Source organism: Danio aesculapii, chromosome 2 (genome assembly GCF_903798145.1).
Source record: "Danio aesculapii chromosome 2, fDanAes4.1, whole genome shotgun sequence".
In the NCBI taxonomy this organism is placed as follows: domain Eukaryota; kingdom Metazoa; phylum Chordata; class Actinopteri; order Cypriniformes; family Danionidae; genus Danio; species Danio aesculapii.
In genome coordinates, this window is record NC_079436.1 from 6,978,376 (window position 1) to 6,999,827 (window position 21,452).

General features: G+C 37.8%; 1 protein-coding gene across 1 annotated transcript in view; it reads right to left on the bottom strand.

Annotated features, from left to right (window-relative positions):
- Positions 1–21,452, bottom strand: part of usp33 (ubiquitin specific peptidase 33) — a 64,056-nt gene that overhangs the window by 26,998 nt on the left and 15,606 nt on the right. Inside the window, exons 6-16 of the mRNA XM_056471806.1 lie at positions 19,514–19,619; positions 19,355–19,424; positions 19,150–19,263; positions 18,969–19,047; positions 13,603–14,005; positions 7,850–7,987; positions 7,639–7,751; positions 4,915–5,087; positions 2,686–2,756; positions 2,528–2,561; positions 2,398–2,443 (exon numbers count right to left, since the gene is read on the bottom strand). Coding sequence (XP_056327781.1) covers positions 2,398–2,443; positions 2,528–2,561; positions 2,686–2,756; positions 4,915–5,087; positions 7,639–7,751; positions 7,850–7,987; positions 13,603–14,005; positions 18,969–19,047; positions 19,150–19,263; positions 19,355–19,424; positions 19,514–19,619 — 1,347 coding nt within the window. The remainder of the gene's footprint in view (positions 1–2,397; positions 2,444–2,527; positions 2,562–2,685; positions 2,757–4,914; positions 5,088–7,638; positions 7,752–7,849; positions 7,988–13,602; positions 14,006–18,968; positions 19,048–19,149; positions 19,264–19,354; positions 19,425–19,513; positions 19,620–21,452) is intronic.

The following is a 21,452-nucleotide window of genomic DNA, read 5'->3' on the forward strand; positions in this document are numbered from 1 at the left end:
TTCTGATTCTGATTCTGATTTACAGATAGGTAAGGTGATTTTATTAGTGTTTACTGTTAGCTGTGAAGAAAAATTTGTGTTTAATTTCTGAAAATTTAAAAATGAATCTGAATAAATGTTTAAGTTACTTAATATCTTTTCAGTTCCTTTTTTAAACTAACACTCACTGCATTTTAGCAGTAAGAAGCTGTGATACAGATTATTGAGCTGAAACTTGACTACAAAATAAAAAAATAAAATAAAATAAAGAAAGAAAAAAAATTCACAAGCACAGCCCTACCATTCATCAATCATTTTGTTACCATTTTGAATTGGTTCCTGAAAGACAAAATCATGCACCACCCTACATTTTTTCTTATTTTAGGACCATTTCAATGAATGAACGTCACGATATGGGAAAAAAAGGCTTATTTTATGTTTCATGGCAACTTAAGCATAAAATTATAGCATAAAATTATAATTATTAGCCTAACAGGCTGCATTCACACTGAAGCACATGCCAATTTTAACAACAATTCTGAGAAATGAGGAAAACTCAAACCTATGCTTGCACCAGCAATAATAGAAAAGTGCCTTACATGCATTTCAATACTTTGCTGCAATATTCAAGAGCTTTTATTACAGCAGCAGTCAAAGAAAGAAAGAGGCATCAGCATTAGTTCTCACTGTGAGCATTTTAGGTCCTGTTTACCTAAGTATTAAGATTCATTTTGTAGACAAGCAAGAGAGGCCTTTAATTATAAGACCACTTTATGTAACACATATTTTAAGAGTTTACGAACCCGCGGTGCAGGTTTCGTGCTCTTTTCAGGCAAACTTGATACATGGACTATACATGGTGTACTTCCTATAACTAAGTACAAGCGTGAAAGTGAAATATTACAACTAAAATGCCATTTTAAAACGAAGACGTATCAGTTTAAACGGGGCCTAAGTGTGTATTTTTTTTGCAAGCGGGTTGCTGCTGTGACAGGGGCAGGGCGGAGGGTCGCGATGCCGGCTCAGCATCGTGATGTCTATCAGCCATCGATGATGGCATCCTCTATCAACCCAACCCTACTATGCAGTGTTATATTTGATTATAATATTCAGTTTATGTAACTGAAAACTATTGTAAGATAACTGAAAAAAACTGAAAAGTATTCTGTACTCTAGTCATATCTTTGCTAAATTGCTACATGTAAAGCTTTCCTTTATTTTTATTTAAGTGTCCTGTTTTTTACTGAACATATCATACACCGAACCATACCAAAACATGACCCTAATGGCCCGTTTCCACTGAGTGGTACGGTACGGTTCGGTTTGGTTTGGTACGCTTTTATGGCCGTTTCCACTGTCAAAAAGCGTACCGAACCGAACCGTACCGTACCACTTTTTCGGCACCCTTTCGAAAGGGTACCAAACACGAGAAAGGGTACCAAAAGGCGGAGCCACACGCGCAGCTGAACGCTATTGGTTTACAGAGATACGTCATTCGCTTACGCAACAAGCCAGAATGAAAACAAAAAACCCGCCATGTTTGAAAAACACAGCGAGAGATTTTAGCGGAATTATAAATACATATAATAACGAGCCATGGTCGATCTGGGCTCAAACAAACCTTGTCGTCATCTTGATGGACAGCCACAAATCCAAGAAGAAGAGCAGATTTACCCTGTGCCCCGTAGTTTTTTACGAGCCAGTCTGAGGCGCGAGCGGTTTCGCTTTCTTGCTAGCGCTCGCCGCGCGTCTAACATTATATCTGAAATAACAAACATCTTGAGCTGATGATAATAACCTGCGCTTGATTATTGATGTGCTTTTGAAACCCGATCCTGTCAGACACTGACAAACGCGAGAGTGAAGCGTGAAGAAACAAAGGAGAAGCTGGAAAAAAGGAGCACATTAAATACGGGTGAAATGTCTACTTTATGTAGTTCTTCTGTAGTTGGGAACATATCGGAGACTGTAAGGGGCTGTATGTGTTTATATATGTTCATTTATTTAGTTATTTAATATAATTACAGACGTTACGTTTCGCACTGTCTTTGATCTGCAGTTATAATCAACTCATGTTCATAGTAAAGTTAGTAATAAACATTTCTACACAAGTATTTATGTGTATGAGCATCTGTTTTGTGAGAAGTGCTTCTCATATGATATGTGAACGACCCATACAGCTTTATTGTAGACATTTCCTCGAGCTACAATGACGTTGACTGAAACTTTGTCATACACCACGCCCACCAAAAGGGTACCCTTGTTAGTGGAAACGCAAGCCTGATAAAGGTGACCCGTACCAAACCGAACCGTACCGTACTGTACCAGTCAGTGGAAACGAGCCATAAAACTGAACCATGAGAATTCTGTATTATTGCATCCCTAATAAGAACCATAAAAGCTCCTCCATATGCTTACCTCTGGCAAGCTCTGAACTTTGCAGAATTTGACCCCATTCCGTAATCTGAAACAACCAAAGAGTCGATATTAGCCCTTTAATTTCTTCAAACATCACCTTCTATAAGGTTAATAACATATTCGTACATACTTCTTGCATTTTTCACAGCTGTACATGTTGTCTCCTGTTAAAACATAAATAAATTCCTCGTTAAAATTGTACAACTAATATGCTTACTATTGTCAATGAGCAGAAAACTACTACTACTTTTTTTTTTTTACACATATCTGACTTAAAATAAATCTGACCTTTTAGTTCATCCCTGGCAAAAAAGGCAGCCAGACAATCCTGCAGTGTCACCACAGGGCCCCAGAACCAACTAAAATAAATGAAAACAGAGAGAACAGAAAAATGTTTAATTTTAAAGTAACATTATTTACTTACATTTGTCCAGTGCAAAAAAAAAAAGTTTTTCTTACTTAGAGGTTTTGTCTTCTTTCTAGTCCAAATATCAAAAAAAAATCTTAAATCAAGAAGCTTTTTCAAGACAAGAAAAACAAAAATTTGTTTTCAGAAATAATAAGTCAAAATTAAGTGAGTTTTTCCGTTAAACAAGGAAAACAATTTGCCAATGGGGTAAAACACAATCTTATTTCAAAGCAAAAACAACAATTTTTCTAACCCCATTGCCAGATTAATTAGCTTGTTTTAAGGAAAAACTCTTTAACTTTATTTTTGATAAGAATGTTTTTTTTTGCTTACTGAAGTATGTCAAAAAAGCTATTTTATTTTAAAAAGATAACATTTAATGTTAAAAGTAACAAAATAAAAAGATAATGAACAAAGATTAATTGAGATTAAAATGATTACTGTGTCAAATCCACCCCCTTTTTTTGCAGTCTGCAGTTGTTCACATGGAAATCAGTGAAATTATGTAAATCGCAGCATGAGATGTGCTTTTATTTATTTAAATGTTTTCAATTCATTCGTGTTTTTAAAAGCACATAAGAGAACTCGCATTCTGTGCTGACGTTCTGTGTTAATTGATATACACTTAACGCCCACTTTATTAGGTGCTTGTTGTCGCAAATATCTAATCAGCCAATCACATGGCAGAAACTCAATGCATTTAGGCATGTAGACATGGTCAGCTGTAGACATGGAAGATCTGCTGCAGTTCAAACTGAGCATCAGAATGGGGAAGAAAGGAGATTTAAGTGACTTTGAATGTGGCATGGTTATTGGTGCCAGACGGGCTGGTCTGAGTATTTCAGAAACTGCTGATGTACTGGGATTTTCATGCACAACCATCTCTAGGGTTTATAGAGAATGGTTAGAAAAAGAGAAGATATCCAGTGGCAGTTCTGTGGGCGCAAATGCCTTGTCAATGCCAGAGGTCAGAGGGGGGTGGCCAGACTGGTTCGAGCTGTATAAACTCAAATAACCACTCTTTTCAACCGAGGTATGCAGAAGAGCAACTCTGAATGCACAATGCACGTCCAACCTTGAGGCGGATAGGCTACAGCAGCAGAAGACCACACCGGGTGCCACTCCTGTCAGCTAAGAACAGGAAACTGAGGCTACAATTCGCACAGGCTCACCAAACATGGACAATAAAAGATTGGAAAAACATTGCCTGGTCTGATGAGTCTCAACTTCTACTGTGACATTCGGATGGTAGGGTCAGAATTTGGCGTCAACACCATGTAAGCATGGATCCATCGTGTATCAATGGTTCAGGCTGGTGGTGTAGGGGATATTTTCTTGCCACACATTAGGCCCATTAGTACCAATTATGCATCATGTCAATGCCACAGCCTACCTGAGTATTGATGCTGACCATGTTCATCCCTTTATGACCACAGTGTATCCATGTTCTGATGGCTACTTTCAGCAGGATAAAGCATCAAAGCGCAAATCATCTCAGACTGGTTTCTTGAACATGACACATGACAATGAGTTCACTGTACTCAAATGGCCTCCACAGTCACCAGATCTCAATCCAATAGAGCACCTTTAGGATGTGGTGGAACGGAAGATTCGCATCATGGATGTGCAGCTGACCAATGTGCAGCAACTGCATGATGCTATCATGTCAATATGGACCAAAATCTCTGAGGAATATTTCCAGTACCTTGTTGATTCAATGCCACGAAGGACTAAGACAGTTCTAAAGGCAAAAGTGGTTTAACCCAGTACTAGTAAGGTGTACCTAATAAAGTGGCCAGTGAGGGTATATTATAATAGATATATATAAAATCTCAAAAAAAGTTTCAATTTAAATCAATTTACCCACATTTTTAAGTTAATTTAATCAATTTGTCTTATGATAACCTTGTGAGGAAGCATGCATTTTTTACAGTGTGTAGCCCACTAATAACCCACTGATTATTTGAAATAACTGTGATTACATTATTGACCAAAATAATCATGATATTTTTTTCCATAATCGAGCAGCCCCAGTTCACACTTAAATCTGTAAAAAGTAGTTCTTGAAGTACCAAGTGTTCTTCGAAAGAGAACTGCGAGTTCATTACCTCTTGATATATTCCATGACGAAAGCAATCCAGCCTTGAGGGGCGTAGGCTTCTCCACAAGAACCAGCCTTGACCAGAGCCGTCTGGTGGGAGGACGAGTGCAGCTTAGCAAGGTCCTCTTTCCCTGGGATGGGCAGAGAGATGTCCTGGAAGTTCTCCAAAGTCACAGAAACCTGAGACAGGAAGGACAAGCAGCAGGCGAGCCTAATTTAAAACCCTAATCGGTAATCGCATCTACTGAGCAATAACAAAGCCATTAAAAGCAATTGTGATAAAAAATCTCTTTCCTGTAACAACTTTCATCAGAATGCCAAGCTGTGTCCAGTTATCACTGTTAATTTTTCATATGTAACCTGTGTTGATTACATATTTGAAAAATCAGCTAGATTTACAACATAATTATTGCAGGACAGCTTATTAAAGAGTTCACCCAAAAATGATAATTCTGTTAATAATTGCTCACTCTTATGCCAGTCAAATCCCTGATATTGATGATATTGGAAAAACTGACATTGCAATATTTAGTTTTTATGGAATATGTATTGCTATTTGAATATGATTTCACAAGAGGACTTCAGTAACTCTATTTGAAAAGTATTTATAATTTTAGGGGAGTGCATAAAGCACAGATGAAAACAATAGAAGTTAGAACAAATATACATTTGAAATAAACAGCGCTTCATAGTTTTTGGTGAAGTCTAACAGCATTGAGGTTCACAAACGCGATAATCAAATATAAATTGACAATGTATAATCTTAATTTTCAATTCTTTTATTTGCTTGAAATCTTAGTAGAATAATAAAAGATCAGTATATTGAAATAGGAATACTGTGAGCCTCTTTCCTTGTTTTCATGTAAATTCCACGAGTGTAAATACCTGGTGGACAAAACAAAATAAACGAGACTCACGGGCTATGCCCTCCACATTTGCATGCATGTCTACTTTAGGTCATTCATCCAGACCTGACGACCAGCCACATCATCTAGAGAACACGACTCATATGCAGCTCTAAGATCATAAAAAAGCTCTGAAATCATTAATATGCATGCCTCAGGCAGCGTTTGACAAGGCAAACGTTTTCTAGTGACACAAAAGTGATAATTTTCCTCGCTTAGTTATTTAAAGCGCATATTTCACTTACTGTGCATGTAGGACTTTTAAAAACACGAGCCCCAAATTGTTTACTGGGCAACAGCAGCACGATACATGTTTCAAACTCACCTCAGGACTTATTACTTATTTACTTAATAACCTTTACTTATCTCCACTCTGAAGAGGCATAAGGTATGTTCAATTGTATCTTTTGTTAATTCATCATGTTTATTGTGAAATTTTATGTGTATGTTTCAACAGACACATGTAGACTGCTTAATAGTGTCCAATCACTCAACTGTCATACGTTCATGCAGAGGTTGATATTAATTCCTGGCTGTGTTATCTTTGACTGTACTGTAGCTTCAAAATGCAACATGAGATGTATCATTACTCTCTTTTGTCAAGTTTAATCGTGGTTTAGCCTTTCTCCACACCAGTAGCCTTTCTCCACAACAGATCTGGTGAGCAAAATAGGTTAACACTACTCTGATTGGGTTTATATTTGTCCACGTTCAGTGTGCATCATGCTTGGTGTGTGTGTGTGTGTGTGTCTGTAAGAGCAGCACATTAGAGCGAAGCTCATTAATATTCACGACATGAACCATATATGGTAAGTCATGGACCTTCTGATTCTAGGGGCATTTTATGGAGTAATAAATGAGCATATAAAAGAGATTTCTGGATATTTTTCAGCCATAAACTTACTATGTAGATATCAGAGAACAATTTAACTTATGAAACCAATGAATTATATAGCACCTTTAAAAAGAGATTAAAATTAAAGTCTTTCACATTATTAGTACCAATTAGATTATGTTAAGATTTATTAGTCCCAACAGATTTGAACAGTGACAGATTTGAACATTGCGATATTGATTCTGAAACGATATATTGTGCAGTCCATAGACAGCAAGAGAGTTTAAAGTCCAAAAAAGCAACCAAAAACATTCCAAAACTAACATTCCATGTGACTTTAGTGGTTCAACTGTATACATACAAAGCTCCAATAACACTTTTGTGTGGCATTTGTTTACCACGGTTTTTTTTTTCTTGAGTGTGTTTACAAGGTGGGTTACAAGAACAATGTCATCCTTGATTAACATTTATGTTGACCCTGGATGTCATTTTTGTTTGAAAATATAATCCATTCCTAATCCCTACCTCTATACCAATCCTAAATGTAAATTGTTCCCGAAAGCAGAGGGAAATAATAGTTGCATAACAATCATGTAAAAGTGAATAACCCTAACTGTAAGCTTAAACTTAACATAAACTGTAAACTTATTCCTTAATTCTGATTGGCTGATTGGAATGTTGTTTTTAATGGCAATATGACACAGTTTTGCATGATAACAGTTGATTCCCATGGCCACATGGAAAGTTTTGACTATGTTTCTTTTCTGGACTTTAAATGTCTGAATTGCTGTCTATCTAGGATAAGAGAGTTTATCTAAAATCCTAATTTGTGTTCTGAAGATGAACAAAGGCCTCAAGGGATTGGATTGACATGAATAATTGAGAACAGAATTTTCATTTTTGGGTAAACTAACTTTAAGTGTGTTCATTTTGTCTATCAAAGCAAAATGATTTGGTGTATGCTTGAGTGAAGAACACTCAGTTCACTCACCCTATCACAGGTCAAGCACTGAACTGAGCTGACAATTGTGCCATCAAACACTTCAGAAATGATGCTGTGGTATTTCCTCTGCCGCTTGTTCTTTGTTGGGGTGAACGTGGGTACTGCCAACACAACACATCAAAAACCATTTAGGAACATGAATCAGAATTAAAATCATCCATTTCTTTAAACCGATAAATAATCAAAAGTCATTCTGTACCTTTCTTGTGAGTAGAGCTCAGGTTTGGCCACGCTGAGGATTTGGGGGGGCTGCTGGACAGTCTAGATGTGATGCCCTCATTTGCGGTGGGACTCTGCGGTCTGACAGTACTGCTGACCTGGATTTCAGAGTTTGCGTCTAAACAAGGAAACCCAGATGTTGATTAATAAAGGAAAATAACCACAGACTAGCAACTTTAGTTCAATTCCACTTCAAGCTAAATTGAAAACATTTCAGGTCTTTTTTTGGCCAAAACATGTCTCTAACAATTAATATTACAAGCTCAAAACAGCTCACATGTACAAACAGGCACATTCATTCGATGTTAGTAAATTCCAAAAAAGATCCCAGAAGTGCCATTTAAACTAGGGGATTTTCATTTTAAAATGCAGACATTTTGTTATGCCTGGTGTTTACACAACCCTAGCATCTTTTACCAGATAAAGGAAATGGAAGACCCCATCTTGGTTTGTAAATTCTGACATTGCATTTCAGCATAAATGAACTAAAACCTTTGAAAACAAAGGTGCGGCTATCCACAATCACTCTGGCTGTCTTTTGGACATTAGCACCCAAGTACGAATGCTAGTAAAATATGTGCATTCCAAGTGGGCCTGAAGGGTCATGTATTATACATTTTAGGGCGCACTCACACTATGCGATCCGAACCGTACCTAGGCACGTTTCCCGGATGGTTTGAGAAGTGTGTGTGCTCTGAATCGGGCTCAGGTGCGGTTCAGTTGGCCGGCCCTGGCCCGGTTGGAAGAGGTGTGCCAGAGCGTGGTTCACTTGGGCTCAGGCGCGGTACGCTTGTAGTGTGAGTGCAAAGCGCACAAGAGCCCGAAACTGAAGACTCAACATGACTTTTAAGGGACTGTTTCATATGTGTTTATTAATCATTCTCACTGTTCAATGAGCGCAAACTGTCGTAGACTATTAAAGACAAAAACTGCTCATTGCATGACAGCTGCACCTTTAGCCAACCTCGTAGTTTCTGCAGCACGAAGACTTTATGGTCGTTTATGAGCGTCAAAAGTGGCTGATCTGTTCAGCGAAATATTTGACAGCATGTCACTGCATATCAAACGACAAAAACGATATAACGATATAAAGAAATCTCCCCTGTGCTGAGCGAGAGCGCTACTTACTGAACAGTGCATCATCGATGACATAAGCGTGCTCAGGCCCGAATGCGATGTGAGTGCGGGCCGTCGGGGGAGATGGAAGGGAGGGGGTTGAGACAATCGTGCTTCGACCCAGTTTAAGGCAACTGCACATAGTGCGAGTACACCCTTAGACTTATTTAAGACAATAAAAATGCCAGCCTGGATGAGGAGAGCTTTCATTGTAAAAAAAAAATTACTAGTGTAAATAGCACACCATACAGTAAGCATTTATACACTAAGTACTTATACACTCTGTGTAGTGGAGGGGTGCCTAAACTTGGTCCTGGAGGGCCGGTGTCCCGCATGGTCTAGCTCCAACTCCAATTATACAAACCTGAACATGCTAATCAAGCTCTTACTAGATATACTAGAAACTTCCTCGAAGGTGTGTTGAAGCAAGTTGGAGCTAGACACCAGCAAAACACTGGACCCACTTTTCAAAGCAGCTTGCCCATGGGTACACATTAGGGCGCATATGAATTTGTTATTCAAACAATGCGATGCAGGACGTGAAAACGATGGTGCTAGCAAAAAACATATGTGATATGCTACGGCTGGGCGATAAAATCGGTATGGGTATTTATTACACCAAACACCATTGTGAATAACAATAAAAAAATGTTTGGTAATAAGTTTTGGTATGAAGCGCTAAAGTTTTTTTAAAATGTTGCTGCTAACCACACGCCTTGGAACGTTATTACATTAGTGCCAATAAACTTAGGGTGTAAGTTTTTTTATTTCCAATTGAGGCGACTTGTACGACACACGTATCGGAGTGACATGCACATGTTGTGCAAGAGGTGCACACGCGACGCACGCTCATTTTCCAGGCACATCCAGTTGAAAACATCTCAACTTTTCCGAATGCCGCAAGCACACCATGATTCATTTAAGTAGAACTAACCAATCTGCTTCACACTTTGTATTGAAAACAGTATACACGTTTCAGTAATAATGGCAGACTAATTACCTCAGACAAACACAGCACATCCAAACACTACCGTGCTCCATGAACTTGCATCGAAGCTCCAGCAATTATTTGTCCATTTGTCATCCTCTGAAAAAACAGTTGATGGTCGCCTAATTACGAGAGACGCTAGGGAAGAGCGAACGCAAAGTGAATTGAAAATGGTGAAGGAGACAACGCTCTCACGCATGTTACTTCAGGTCAGAATAACAACACACGAGAAAATGAGTGCCATATAGCAGCAGTGAAGAGATTGTAAATAAAAAAGGATGCAAGGATTTCGCCTGAGTGGCTTTTTGGTTTCTTTTCTTGTGCATCCCAACCACTAGCACCCATTCTGAAAGATATTGTTAGCATAGTGGTAATGTCCAACTTCACAATTTGTAATGTTGCAATATTTGGATAATGATGGTTGGTGCCTTTCCTTGAAAGCTCAGATTTGATTATGTTTACAGAGTTTAAGGTTTACGGTATCACTATTATTGACACTATAAAGTTAGCTTTGATTGTTCAGCGTTTACGTTTTTCCATTGCACACACTTTGTAACATTTATTAATAAAGTTTAAGAGTGTCTTTAACACTTATGTTAATTTTATTATAAAGAGATATTTTGTTTAAATATTTTTGTTTTTAAATATTAAAACTATTTGCCTTAGTAATGTTGGTAAATTAAAATAAAGTGGTTAAATAAATCCTAATATTCCTAAATGTATTGTTAAAAAATATTCAATAATTATCGATACGGATTGATCTGAAACATGGTATTGTGATAATTTTCTTTGCAATATTGCCCAGCCCTATGATGTGTCTGGCGACACATTGCACAGGGAGTATGACGTGTGCTCCATTTATAAAAGAACAGAACAGCGGTAACCTACGCAAATGTATCAAACTGTTCATAAGCAATATACCACCAAACTCTGCAGCAAGTTTGAGACTTTTAAATCTGTCAGTTGATTTAAAATGTGAATCACGTTTTTTTTCTGCTTAAAATCAAGATCACGATTGTTTCTCACGATTCTTTAGATGTAAAATAAAGTTTTATATGAGTAGGCTATTATTTTTGTTAATTCTCAAACATATCGTCACCTTGGAATTATAAGGCTTTATCTGCGTTCTGAATGATTTTGAGATATTGAGCTTCAAAGTGTTTGCAATCCATATAGCAAACAGTATGTGTGTAACATTTATTTTTTTTAAGTCTTAAAATGTAAACAACTTAATGTAAAACATCCCATATTGTAAATAAGTTGTCTTTCAATAACTCAATTTTGACAAAAAATATCAGATAGAACCTTATAAACCCCCCTGCTCTCCCCCCACTGAGCATCATGGCCAGCATTGTGGCAGCAGTGGAGTCATTCAGGTTCCTGGGCACCACCATCTCTCAGGACCTGAAGTGGGACACTCACATTGACTCCATTGTCAAAAAAGCTCAACAGAGGCTGTACTTTCTTCGTCAGCTGAGGAAGTTTAACCTCCCAAAGGAGCTGCTGAAACAGTTCTACACCTCCATCATTGAATCAGTCATCTGCACATCAATAACTGTCTGGTTTAGCTCAGCTACTAAATACGACCTCCAAAGACTACATCGAATAGTTCGGACTGCTGAGCGAATCATTGGTACAACGCTTCCTACTCCCCAAGAACTGTACTTATCAAGAGCGAGCAGAAGGGCTGCCAAAATCACTCTGGACCCCTCACACCCAGCACACTGCCTCTTTGAACTTTTACCTTCTGGTCGACGCTACAGAGCACTGCGCACCAGAACAGCCCGACACAGAAACAGTTTCTTCCCTCAGGCAATCCATCTCATGAACACTTGATGATAATAATTGTGGAGCCAACATCACTACTTGCCATACACTTATACACATATACACTTATTTAACAACACACTTTACATGCCAATTTGCACACAACAGCTGCACATATAACGTTGTATATAGTAATAAACATGTACATACACTTGTCAATCTGTATATTTGCACTCACTACTTACTTCTATTTTTTAAAATATATTTATTATCTGTTTTTTGTCCTGTCTCTGTAATCCTGTTGCACTGTAGAAGCTTTGTCACGAAAACAAATTCCTCGTATGTGTGAACATACCTGGCAATAAAGCTCTTTCTGATTCTGATTCTGATTCTTATAATTTTAAAGTGACGATATGGTAAAACAACAATAATAATATTAGGCCCATGTGTAGGTCTACTGTTGCTTAAAATGCTAAATTTTGTACAGTCATTATGGTGGACTTAAAAAGACTTTCAATATGTTCTGTTTATTAATTCACAGTAAAAATATGACATCTGAATACAACTCATTCATAATTATAAAGTTGAATTATTATGTTTAAGACATGTGTTTGTCATTTGTCATTGACAGCATTATTTGACAATTTGTTTTGGTAAAATTTGTCATTATTAGATTTCTTCTCGCATTATATAAGCTAGACTAGTTATACTGACACTGTTAAATATTTATTTTCATGCACAACACTATGTGTTAGCTTTGAAAGAAAAAACATATCAAATGCTTGTCGTAATCATAACCGTAAAATGCAATATAATCATTTAAATGATGTGCGGCCAGTTTCATTTTCACTTCCGAGTGCGGCTCATGGCTGCCGTCACTGTGATAAAACACACACACATGCAAATCATTCTTTCAGCGCGGCTCTCAAACGATCGCTCTGTGCAACAAACTGAATGTTATTCACAGCCTATGCAGGTTCTGTTCACTAAAGTAGCCATCAATGGCGTGCTGCGTGCACGCGCGCGTTCTCGGCAGTAAACAAACAGCCTCGCGGTCAGCTAACGTGTGATTGCGCGGCCGTGAATACATCATTAAATGAAGACAGAAATTACATTTCTGGGTGAATTACACCTTATAAATACAGTATGTGACACTTTTAACGCCATTTGAAGGTGTTCATGTTCCTGTGAAGATGTGTGCGACTGCCTTTAAGCTTCTCTCCTGACCTTGAAAATATAATTGGCTGAATCGTAGAAAAGTTGAATTAAGATCATGTGTACGGTCGAATCGAGATCGTGATCTTTTTTCGATTAATCGTGCAGCCCTAATTAGGACTGATTTATACTTCTGCATCAAGTGCACACGTATGGTCTGGCGCAACCTTCGCGTGGTCGCATACCCCTCGCTGTGGCTGACGCACACCTCAAAAAAATGCAACTACACGTCACAACAAGATTGGTTGGCTTGATAGCGATGACAAGAGTGGGCGGCACAGAAAGTCGCGAACCTGATGGTGTCGAGTCCCCTGAAGGGACTCCAAATGGAAACTTTTGTTTTGTGTTAAAGTTGTTGCACGTTCACCGGTTCCCGCTTCTAAATGAGCGAGTTTTAGCTACCTGTACATTGAGATAGCATTCAGAAAAAACTAAAAACCCGCAAAGAAACTCGACACAGAGGAACATAAAAAACCTGCTGCCAGCTAGCGTTTCGAAGGTGTTATTGCAGAGCAACACAAACAGCACGCAGAAGTATAAATATATCACTATACACAGGGCATGAGCCGTGGGTCATGGTGATCACTCGACGAAGAAGTATAAATCAGCCATTACGTATTGCAGAAAATGAGCAGTCCTATATTCACCTGAAGTTCGACCCTGAGCTTTGATAGCTCCTTGGCTGCTGATGATTGGCCTTGAATCACTGGTCGTGTCCACGTCTTTATCCAGGTCGCCATTGGAACCGGCACGGTACAGGTTGTTAATGAGATTCTTCTCTTTCTGCCAATCTCGGTTGTTTTGATTCTGTTCCGGCATCAGCATCTCAGCTTCGTTGATGTCTTCTGGGACTCTGGAGGCTTCGTTATCAGCACGATCACTGCTGCCGCAAGACTCACAGGACTGGAAGTCATCTGATTGGCTATGGTTGTCCTCGTCGGGACTGTCGTCCATGGCCACAACCTGATTTGGGTCCTCGGGTTCAGGAATGAGCTCCTTGAGCTCCTCGTGGAGTTGGTCCATCAAACAACGCAGGAATTCCTGAGAGTCCTTAAAGTGAAAACAGATTTGAATAAATTCTTTGGAAAATACAAACAAAAAAGTACTCTGTGTTAAGACTCGTTTACGCCTTAAAGAACAATAAATGACAACCATATTTAGAAATCAATCTAATTCGATAAGTTCTTAGAAGCATATTTAAAGGGCACCTGTTTTACCCCCTTTTCAAGATTTAAGAGAAGTCTTTTGGGTCTCCAAAATGTGTCTGTAAAGTTTCAGCTCAAAACACCCATCGGACTATTATACTTTTCAGAATATTGGAACTTTCTGCTCCGAATACTATGTAGCTGCTTTTGTTGCCTGTGCCTTTAATGCTAGTTCTCCCCGTCCACCGTTTCCCACGTGCCTGTCAGAGTGTGCCTCAATCTCCGCCTCAGCTGTGTCAGATAAACAGTACAGTGACAGACATAAAGGAAGCAGATCTCATGTAATGTTTGTGAGAAATGCTACAGTAAGAACTTTCCCAATGATTATTTGATGTATTTGTTGTGGAGTTAATGCAAGCCTTTCTGCAGAGATGAGCCACACACAATGTCGTTACAAAGTTCATGCCCGTGCACACAGACAAACACACAACGCATGCGTTAAATTTTGCACTGACAGGATACACATTAATATCCACTGCTGTATAGATATCTATCCCTTATGTTAATGAACAAAACAACCTGATTTAAAGTCCACAAACCGGGATTGAAGCCTCTTCTTTTATATATGTACTGACATGTGGCTGTGGTGATGACTTACAGCGATTTGTACCATCTTTATTATAAACATACACTGTTTTAAAAACGTTTTAAACTTGTAAACTCATTGTTGATCACATTTGATGATGATTGATGATCACAGAGCGCTGAACAGATCTTTTATTCCCAGTTGCTTTGCGCACGTCCTGTCTTGTTGATATAATTCTATGCGTTACTACAGAGACATGTAATACGTGGCTGTCAATCAATTCGGTGGGCGGGGAAACTGCACTCCTACATCACGTTGCGGTGGGCCTCAAAAAAGAAGGGATTTGGATCCTATTTTAACGTCAGTGTCATCACCAGGTAGCTATGAATAGATGGACAAAACGCACTATTGTACACGCTATTGTGAGGAGAATTAATCAACATTGGAAAATTGGATTGAAAAATTAATTATTATTAATAGTGAATTATCCCTCTAAATTACATTGTCCACTGGCATGTGCAGTGCAGACACACACATGCTATTAACAAATGTTTCAGGTATTATAAAAAAATTAAAAATAAATCTAACACACACAGAGGCTCATGTTGTACACCACACATTTGCCATGGACCCGCAGGGACATCTTTGCCATAGAACAGCTGGAGCTTAGGAGAATATTTCTCATTACTAGCTCATCCACTTGACAAAATGGCCAACTGTAATTTTTAATCCCTGGTATTACATATCCTGGTAGGCAATTGAGATCTCAACAAAGGACACAGCACTTTAGACCAGAAACTCATTGCTGTATTATGTCAATGCTATAAAAGGACAAAGAGCTTCCTGGCTGTATTTAAATGATGTGTTATTGATGTCAACTGAATGTACCTTAAACAGGAGTCCATAGTGTACCTGGTGTTCAACAAAAATGAGACTGAAAATGTGATAAATGCTTTCGAAAGTCTCGTAAAGGTGCAGTAGGTGATTGTCTACAGAGACATTTTTTGTTGTGCTGGTTGAAAGTCTCTTCACATTCCAATAGTAATGATCAAAATGTATTTATATGTATTTTTACATTCTGTGTAAGGCATAAGACTAAAATGTGTGTCTAATTAAGCCGTGTTAGGCCGACAAATCCCATAATTCTGATAAATAGCCCAAACTGTTTTAGTCACGCAAAGCTTATGTAGATTTAGTTGTTTAACGAATGGGTTATATGCACAGAAGTGTTGTTGAGGCACTGAAATCTTCCGGCGAACAATTGATGTGACTATTTTCAGTTTCATATAAGGGACTTTTTACGGCATCGATAATGTAGATTTTTATTTATTTAAACAACAAAACATTAGTAAATGGTGCTATTCAGCCGAGCCGATTTACTAAGGTGAATTTGGTTTTCTAATCACATTAGTTCATTTTTGAACAACGACAACCTGTGATGCGCTCCCTATATTGTTTACTGTGCTACTTTGAATATTCTGTCTGAAATAACATGCAAGTATGGCTTAGTAATACGTGTAATTCCTGCATGCCGCCAGTCAACCTCTAAGCATACAGTAGTCGCTTGAGGACAAAGTGCCTGAGAGAATGAGACAAGCAATCCTTGCATTAAATATTGCATAATATGACAAGTTTTGCATGCTACACACTTTAAAACATGCTATATATAATACAGTTTGTTTTGTTCAGAATTGTAGTATTATCAATTAATATAAAGTTTTCTAACTGGCGATGATCTAGTGGGTCTCTGTCATCTTTAAAGTGCACGTTCAAGATTTTAGGAGGAATGGCTTTGGACAGCAGGGGAGAGACTGTGTTTTCAAAGATATTATGCTAACGGATAGCATTTTGGCAAATCATCTACTGCACCTTTAACAGCCTGTGATGGCTTGTTCATGTCAAAGCTTATTCATGTCTAAATGGCATTTCTCAAAAGCAAGGTAAGACAATGGATGTTCTGTGTGTGTTTCTCATAAATCTAGAAAAAAAAAACGTTTCTAATAGTCAAAGATGGGGGTTTCCTTCACAAATGCAGCTAGAACAAAGAATGACAAAAATAAAATAAAATAAAAGCAAGAGTGAGGCTCTATCAGAACTAAAATCAGTTTTGTTATTTTCTTAAATCAGATGTTTTTCAGGTTTAATCATTCTGGATTAAATTTTAAATAGATGTTTGTAAGACTCCAGAATATCAGACCCTGAGAACTGTCTGAATTTCTTGAGACAAGACACAACAAGAATTGGTATGCAATCAACAATTGATTTTTTTTATCTGAGAAGGAGGAAACCAGCTGTTCAACTGTTCTATTCAAATCACTGTTGACAATGCAAACATGGGCAACACACAGCTACACCTCACCAGGGGGGAATGCGAGAAAGTTTCTCCTTCTCCTTTCACCTCAAGCCCCCCTTCTTGACCTAAGTTCAGAGCACATTTCACATTAAATGTCCAAGGTTTTAATATGGTGCATCTTGTAGCCTTATATTCATGTTTGGTATTATTTTAAATGTCTTGGTAATGTAATTGGTAAAGTGGTCTTAATTTCGCTGCAATATTTACTTGTATATGTTGATTTGGTTTTTGGCTTTAATAAAATCTTTGCCAGATGCACCCCCCCCCCCCCCCCCTATAGAGAACTCATTACCAGGCAAGGGAGCTTTTGTAGTCTTGAGTTTATGAGTGTTTGTTCTGAGTTGAGCATATAAGGGAATGGTGTGACAAATATCATTGGGAGCCAAGACACCCTGTTGCAGCATCTCGGAGACTTATGCTGCAACGTACTTCTCTGGTCAGGTTTGCATCTCTAACTCTTTGATTTATCTTTGAGTAATGGATGTTGTATTTTTACGGTATCATCTCTGAATTGGCTTTCTGATGGTTTATTATGTAATTGGCATAATTCAATTTTACCTGACAAATAAAATGTTAAGTTTTGATTCATTCTGAATTCTCCTCAAATTTTTTTGTATCCAGTAGATTAAGTGGAGTCTGCGCTACCTTTATGGTGCGACATGATTATATTTGATTCTAAGGCACATTTGACTGTACGGAGCCGTTTTGACACGACAGCATGGAGATCTTTAATCATCTAATTGCTGAAAATAGCAAGTTGTCTGGAAGTGGCTAAATCTACTACTTTTACGGATGAGTGAGCAGTTGGCAACCAGCCTATTTAAGTATTAGCTAACCCTACATCCTCTGACTAACTTCAGAGTGTCGACATACTGTCCGTGAGAAGATACGCAAACCCGGGGTGTGAATCTCTGAGCGGCGTTTGGTCCCTAATAAACATATAACTGAAGAGTAAGGGAACAGATATAGACCAAACCTCTAAATTGAGTCATAAATGTTGAATGTGATCCGTTCTTACAAGTAGAAATACAGTCTAAATTTGATGGTCACTCAAAATTGGATTCAGATTAAATTCCGAGCTAAAAAACAAATATAAATAATTCTAATAAATAACAAAATTCTTTTCAGAAGCACTAGAAAAGGCTTACTTGTATTTAACCTTTAACCATGCTGTTAGTTTTTTCATTGGGCTAATAGGAGAAGCCCACAAAAAGAAGCAAATGATTCTTTTAGTAACCTAAACCATGAACAAACCGCCACATTTAACTATTATCATCACCAGATCATCATCATCATTTAGACTATTATGAAGTCGGAATGACGGAATTACTTTTTAACTAGATGTGCTGGAAAAGAATAAAGATGAGAGGTTTGTACCGACTGTATATGTATTGTATCGTTTATGAACCCAAATAAGGCCTAAATGTGAGTTTAGGTTTTTTTTTATTTGTAATTGGTAACATTTTAGTACTACAACTACAACTTTTTGTTGAACACCACACCCACGAAAAGGGTACCATTGGTACCATTTGGAAGTGGAAATACAAACCTGATAAAGGTGACCCGTACCGAACCGTACCGTACTGTACCACTCAGTGGAAACGTGGCATAAGCTACTTTGTGAGTGTGACATTGAAGATTAGTAAATGTAATTGTCAATGCTAAAAAATAACAGAATCTATTTCTTTCATAATTATGAATCGATAATATTCATTTCAACAGCATCCTTTATAAATACTTCTAATTGGCTGGTATTCCAAATTTTTTATGATTCACTGATAAACAAAAACCAAATAACAATAACAGTAATAATAAAAAAAGCATCCTTGCAGTATATCCAACCATTTACATGGTGCTTTAGACAATAAAATCAGCCAAAACATTATTAATAGTGCCCTTTATTTAACAAATCAATTTGACACAACATACCTGTTGGGAGTAACCACGAAACATTGGGTTCACGGCCTTAATGCCCTGGAATAGATTTGTGGGAACAACATAGGAGTTCCTGGAAACACACAAAACAAGAACAAAAAAAAACGTGTTTGTTTGGGGGGGTTTTTTAACAAAAAAAATGGAATAATGAGACTGAAATAGAAAATTGCCATACCTGTTTTTGTGCCACAAGTCTGTGATGAGTTTCTGATAGCTCTTGCATAGTGCTGGCTTCTTGTCTGTCTTCACCAGACCACCACACTCCAAGAAGAACTGAGTCAGCGGAGGACTAGAAGATAATCCAAAAAGACAGAAGTAGATCAAACTAGACCAAAAGCAGACTTGAAGAAAACAACTAGAACAATTACTAGATTTCTTACCAATTAGAGAGTGCCTGCAAAGCTGCATTCATGTAGCAAGTATTGCCAATGTTCTTCAGTCCAGTCAGACCTGTAAGAAATAACAGATAATGATGTTTAGATTTACAGTACACAATGTAGACAAACTGCACAGAACTCTAGACATCAGGGATGAAGAACCTCTGGTCCTGAGTTCATCTTCTTCCTCTGTCTCCATGTCCAGGTCATCACATGTTCCTGCTGAAGGAACTTTGAGGGAAGTAGGACTCCCAGGAGTATTGAGGTCCTGAAAGACCGGAGAGACAAAGCAAGATAATCAGCAACCAGTGGTGTAAATTAACAAATTACAAATACTCAAATTACTGTAATCGAGAAGTTTTTCTCAGCAATTGTAATTTACTAAGTGGTTTTAAGAATGTGTACTTTTACTTTCCCTTGAGTACATTATTAGTGCTGTATCGGTACTTTTACTCCACTACTTTCTTTCAACCTGCAGTCACTATTTTTTCCTGTCTATGGGGATTAGAAAAATCAGTCCAGTGATTCCCGTCCAATCAAATCGCACATAGAAGTAAAGAGGTAAATCGCATCATAATGAACTACCTCAAGACATGGGCAACTTATAATTGCAGCAAACCGTTTAAAAGTGTCCTAGAAGATGTCGAAAATCTTTACACGCATTGACCCAGAGACTGTTTAGATGCATGTCGCTAAAGAGAAGATGACTGATGTTTACTGTATAATGACCAAAATGGCCTTAAACAACCAGCAGGCACAAGACGTCAACATGACATTAGATTGAAGATGTACCTCAACGTCGTGGGGATGTTGCATTTTGTTTGGAAATGAAAATCGGGTTAACGTCAGAACTCAACGTCAGAACGACATCAATGCCCAACGACCAACCTAAAATCCATCCAATATCAACGTCTAATGATGTTACAGCTTGACGTTGTGTGGATGTAATCACTATGACGTCTATCAGACGTTGGATTTTAGTTGCCATGCCTGATGAATAAATGTCAGTATCTGACGTCAATGACGCTGGTTTTAAGATGTTGGCTCAATGTTGGATTTGGTCACTTTCTATCACAACCTAAAATCAACGAAATATCAACGTCATTTGACGTCGTTTTTGGACATCAAAATAACATTGTCCTTAGATGCTGGCTAGACAATGAATTTTGTTCACCTGACTTCATGACTTAAATCTAACCTAATACCAACGTCTAATGATGTTACAGCTTGACGTTGTGTGGATGTAACCACTATGACGTCTATCAGACGTTGGATTTTAGTTGCCATGCCTGATGAATAAATGTCAGTATCTGACGTCAATGACGCTGGTTTTAAGATGTTGGCTCGATGTTGGATTTGGTCACTTTCTATCACAACCTAAAATTAACAAAATATCAACGTCCTTTGACGTCGTTATTGGACATCAAAATAACATTGTCCTTAGACGCTGGGTAGACAATGAATTTTGGTCACCTGACATCATGACTTAAATCTAACCTAATACCAACGTCTTATGATGTTGTGTGTCTGCTGAGCAATAACTAGATGCACTACAGAATGTTAAGTTTACACACATCCACAAATTTCTTTTTAAATGCAACAGCCTTTCACACAGTAATGCTCACTACTCTTAAGTACTTTTGAAAAGGCTACTTGTTATTCATCCTTTAAATAATATTTGCAACAGATACTTTTAGTCTACTTGCACTACCTTTTTAGGCAAGTAATAGTACTTTTACTTAAGTACTCTCCACTTAAGTACTCCACCACTGTCAGCAACTAATACAGTGCAAAAAAAAGAATTTCTTACTTTTTGTCTTGTTTTTAGTCCAAATATCTGAACATTCTTAAATAAGCATATTCCTATAGAGTGTAGACAGAAAATATAATGATTTGTTTTCATCAATAAGTTCAAATTAATTGACTATTTCTGTAAAACGAGCACAATAATATGCCAATGGGGTAAGAAAAAATCTTAGTTCAAACCAAAAACTAAATTATTTGACTCACATTACTGGCAGATCATTTAGGTTCAATTAAGAAAAATAACCCATTTTATTTTGACTAATGATTTCTGAAAAAAGCAAAGTTTTTTACTTCT